The sequence below is a fragment of the Nothoprocta perdicaria genome, unplaced genomic scaffold (assembly GCF_003342845.1).
Source record: "Nothoprocta perdicaria isolate Ctin4 unplaced genomic scaffold, notPer1 scaffold_247, whole genome shotgun sequence".
In the NCBI taxonomy this organism is placed as follows: Eukaryota; Metazoa; Chordata; class Aves; order Tinamiformes; family Tinamidae; genus Nothoprocta; species Nothoprocta perdicaria.
Window position 1 is genome coordinate 367,096 of NW_020455474.1, and position 4,718 is coordinate 371,813.

The 4,718-nt window shown below is 55.2% G+C and overlaps 1 protein-coding gene across 1 annotated transcript in view; it reads left to right on the forward strand.

The window, feature by feature from the left end:
• FAM53B (family with sequence similarity 53 member B) overlaps positions 1 to 4,718 on the forward strand; it is an 18,342-nt gene that overhangs the window by 5,249 nt on the left and 8,375 nt on the right. Inside the window, exons 2-3 of the mRNA XM_026039953.1 lie at positions 1,040 to 1,091; positions 4,316 to 4,718. The exon at positions 4,316 to 4,718 is cut by the window's right edge and continues 322 nt beyond it. Of these exons, the coding sequence (XP_025895738.1) occupies positions 1,040 to 1,091; positions 4,316 to 4,718 (455 nt within the window). The remainder of the gene's footprint in view (positions 1 to 1,039; positions 1,092 to 4,315) is intronic.

Below are 4,718 nucleotides of genomic sequence, written 5' to 3' on the forward strand. Positions count from 1 at the left end.
GGCCACGCGGCGCCCAGCGGGTACGGCCACGCGCCACGCGTGTCTGCGGCCCGCGCGGGGGGCTGTCGAGCTCAGGTTATCACATCCACGCCATTAAGGCAACGGTTGGATGCGCCGGCTTCTGCCTACATGGATTTATGGAATTGGGCAGAACCCGCGTATGAACTCCCTGTGTCGCGGGGGTTGGAGGCGGCCGGAGCGCCGGGCGTGGGATGCTCCCTGATGAACGGGACGTGGGGAGCGGGATGGGGCTGGGAGCAGTCGCCCCCAAAACCTGCCCAAATTGCTCTTTTCTGCCTCCGCATCCCTATGTGCAACCGCACCCTGCATATGCAGCAGGATCGTTTAACTGAGTTTCTCCTTCCAGTCACTGTCCACTACTGATATATTATTATTATTATCATCATTATTATGATTATTCAATGGGCAATGTGTAAAACATGGATCAGGCGAGAAGGTGCGAGGGTTACTGCCGGCTGCCAGATAAAATACAGCTCGAGCAGCGCAGATTATTGTGGAATTTGGGCTGCTGCTTTCCTTGGATCAAGGAGAGCCGCGCTCCGATGCGCTGCAGCTGCCAGGAGAGACATTTCAGGAGCGGAATATGGACATTTTGGGGGAAAACAAAAGAACAATTGGTGTGGAAGTGTGCTTTCACACACATAGCTAAAATGGCACGTAGCAGCAGATGACATACTGATTTATTATATATAAAACTGTCCATGTCCATGTTTAGAAGTCTGATGATTTCTCTGACACTGTCAAGAAGAAAATTCTTGGAAAAAAAGGAGTGCAAGAAGCTACTGGAGTTATTTTGTCCCCATGCAGTGGTGTGTTTCCCTATTTTTAGTGCAAATTGGAACAATATGAAGGCAGAATCTGCAGCAGGAGTCCTGGGACAAGAGAGCCCCGCTCCAGAAAAGGGCCGCACRTTTAACCCAACAAGTAGCCACTTTCCATGGGGACGGGAGGCTTGGATGGGCTTCCATGCGGGCAGCACTGAGGTGGCACCATCAATCGTTGCTCTCCTCCTTTGCAGCTCACCCCGAAGATGAGCCAAGGGCCGACGCTCTTCTCCCGCGGGATGACGGGTGAGTAGCGGCAGCGTCTCCCGGTGCCTTGCGCTGTGTCTGGTGCTCCAGCAGCGCCGGCTCCGGAGCCATCGGCCTCTCGCCCCCGCCGCTGCCCTTCCGCGTGCGGTTTTCCTGCCCCGCTGCAGCCGCCGAGCACGTTGCTTATCTCCTTTTTTATTCCTCTCTTCCTCTGCGCTTTGATAGGTCTGTTTATTTTTATAGTAGCTCGCACAGCTGAAATTAGAAGCATTTGGGGTCAGAGATTATGGTTTTCATGTGTTGGAGTATCCGGCCCGGGACCCTAGCTTCCCAAGTGTTCCAACACGAGTGATAAATATTAATATTGCTGCTAAAGTATTCCCCCACCTAGCACAGTGTGTCACAGGGAAACTGTCTCGTTGCCTCTGGCAGTAACGTAAAGCACAGGGTGAATACGAGTCAATGTTCCTTCGAGTGAATGTTGTGAGACCCTCCATGGCGGGTGACGTGATGGTCAATCTGCTCTTCAAAGGGACCTAAACAGGCTCTAGATTTGTAGATTCATAGGAAATACTCTGTCAGTATTCAGTATTTCAGATAAGATTTTTTTTTTTAAATATATATAGGCCTAGCTTTGCTGGAAGGAAGATTAAAGATGCTAAGTGTAAAACTGAAAATCCACAATTTCTTTTTTCCTTTTTGGCCCCTTGAAACACCTGGGAGAACAAGACTTGTCTATGGACTAGATGTCCCCCCTGCACATAGACCCTTCTCCTCCCTCTGTCTCCATCCCCAGTGCAAAGATGGGTGGCTGAGCTAGGGCCCGGCATGTTAGAAAGTTCGAGTAAGAATTTTGCCTTGCTGTAGTGAAAATTTTCCTTCTTTGGATGGACAGCGATAGAAAAAATAGGATATTTTAACAAGGGATTGATGGCCTGAGTCCGCTCGCCTCCAGCAGCTCCCTGAGAAGCCCTGGGCATCTAAGTGGGCARGAGCAGACAGGATCCGTCCGGGAGCTCCAGTGCACGCGGCTGCAGGGGGATGATGCTGGTCTCAGGATGGGGATTTTTCCAAGCTCTTCCCATGGACGCGCTCACTCGGGCCGTGCACCTCCCGTGCCTGCCCTGGGATTTCCTTTCCAGCCGGCTCCGGGGAGGACGGCTCCGGTTAAATGACTAATGCCAAGCGTTTGCAGCAGGAAGTACAGCTCCGAGAGCAGCTCCAACTCCAGCTGCATTATTGCCTGCATGAAACTCGTAATGGGGTGGATCGGTTTTCCTTAAAGGTAGTTTTTTTCTGGAARGACCATGGATGTAGGCAGCCCTTTCTGCCTGTTGAAGCGTGGTCTGTCTGCCCATGGAGTCACATAGGCAACGGAGACGGCTGAGAGGAAGAGGAAGCATTTGGGAGCCTTGGAAGAGGAAGGCACTGAAGAACAAGTGAGTTTCCCCTGAACATGGAGACTGGCCCTCCCCAAGGCAGAGCCGGCGCGAGGTTGGATCGCGGAGCGGAGCGCCCTCCTTTTCACTTCCCAGCCAAGCAGAGCTACGCGCATCCCGTTTTCCTCTCCGTTGAGAAATAGGAAGGCTCCCTGTCGCTGCCAGCAGCTAATTACGACGCTCGGATTTGTTCCACGTTTAGAAACCGTCTCCTGAACGTACAGGGGAGCGGTGGAAGACACAGGCTGCCTTTTCCCCGGCACACGGAGAGCGGCACACCAGAATCCCAGCTGAACAGCACGTGTTGAAGAGAGTTAGATGGACGCATGCATGAAAAGAGGTGTTTGGGTTTGGAGCCAAACAGGATTTATTTGCCAAAAAGAAGGAAAAAAAAAATGAGACCCGTAATTACTTTACAAGTTGCTGTAATAAATTATGTATGAATGTAAATTACTTCGCAGGAGAGGAGCGTAGAGGAAACTTGAGCAGAAGGATCATGAATTATGTATAAAAGGGAGCTGTAAAATTACTATGGCRGCACATTTGTGTTGTTAGAGCGCGAGTTGTCTCAGGATTTGATTTTTACACCCTTCCCGTGTGTGGTTCTGAACGCGCTCATTGAAACCCGGTCGGTGTCACCAGAGGAGCCCGTCCTGGGTGCAGGAGCTTGTCCCGCTGGTGCCCGCAGGGTTCCCGGCGCCCCGTGCCAGCCTTTCCCGCTGCTGTCCCGGGGGAGCCTGGCTGGGCCTTGCGCAGGGGGCATCCAGGGGGTCTCTGTCTCCTCTGTGTCTCCATGGCCTCCAGATCGCGGCTTTGCTGCAGCTAGTGCATCCTCCAGGGCCCAGCTGCCCCCTCCCTCGCTTCCCTTTGGGAATTCCCTGTGCATCTGCACTTTAACTTCTGCAGCTTTCCAGTTAACATCCCAAAGCGGGAGGCTCTGGGAGACTGACAGCCGACAAGGACCTGTGCCGGCAAGCCCTGCGCTCGGCATTTCCCCAGCACTTCCAGCRCGGATGCTCTCCCGGAGCCGGTGTTTCCTGGAAGGAGTCACTGCCTCTGGACTAAGCAACCTGAGGCTCATCCCTGGGGAGAACCATTGCTCCATGGGAAGCGCTGGGAAGAGCACGACCTCTGTCCCACCACGCTGGCCAAGGAAAAGGAAAAGCAAGAGACTCCCAGTGCTGCCCTGGAAAACGTTGCCCTCGAGCCTTCCCGTGCGATTTCCCAAAGATTTATGGCAGAAGCGAGGCCGGCGGGGGAAGGCATCCTGCATCCTGCCGCATGAGGCCCCCGGGCCTGGGGAAGGGGTGACATCGGGGCTGCGTGCCAGGAAAAATCAGCTGCTATTTCTGCTGCTTTTGTCTGCTGACCTGACCCGAGAGATCCCTCCGCTGGCAGCGCCGCACGGGGGACAACAGCAAAGACCTCGGCAGAGCCGGGGCCGCGGGGCCGGGTGTCTTGCTTTCCGAGCGCGTGTCCYGAGATGTGTGTCATTTATCAGACATAAACCGTGACCGCGTCGCRTCCTAATGCTAAATTCCCCTCGGATAGCGCAGTTTGGACAGGCAAGGGCACATTTTTATCTGCTTCCAGCATTCCTGCTCTGCTGAGATTATCATTTTGACTCTCTTCCCCTCCATGCCGYAGCAACTGTTCGGCTGGCAGTTTGGAAAACCATATTCCAAGGCTTAATTAATTGGCGCTGGAAAACGTCCCACGCGCTGGTCTTTGTTCCTGGCCGTAGAGAGCGAAGCGCYGAACGAACACCCGCTAATGTGTGTCCTTGTGTGAACATGGTTTTTATTTTTTGTCGTTTCCGCACAGAGAATGACAGATGGCGGGATGTGCAGCTGCGCGTGGAGCAGCCGGGCGGCTGGGAGCGCCTCGCGGACGAGGGYGCCGAGGCCCCGCTCTGGCACGGGGAGGCCGCCGGCACCCGCTCCGTCACCAGCCTCATCCAGGAGCTCAGCCTCAGCGACCGGCAGGGCCCCCCGTCGGCGCCGCCCAGCAAGCGCCAGTGCCGCTCGCTCTCCTTCTCGGATGAGATGTCCAGCTGCAGGACGGCTTGGCGGCCGCTGGGCTCCAAGGTGTGGACGCCGGTGGAGAAGCGCCGCTGTTACAGCGGGGGCAGCGTCCCGCGCTACTCCAACGGCGCCGCCCCCATGCAGAGGAGCTCGAGCTTCAGCCTCCCGTCGAGGTGCAACGCGCTGCCCTTGGAGCGCGCCGC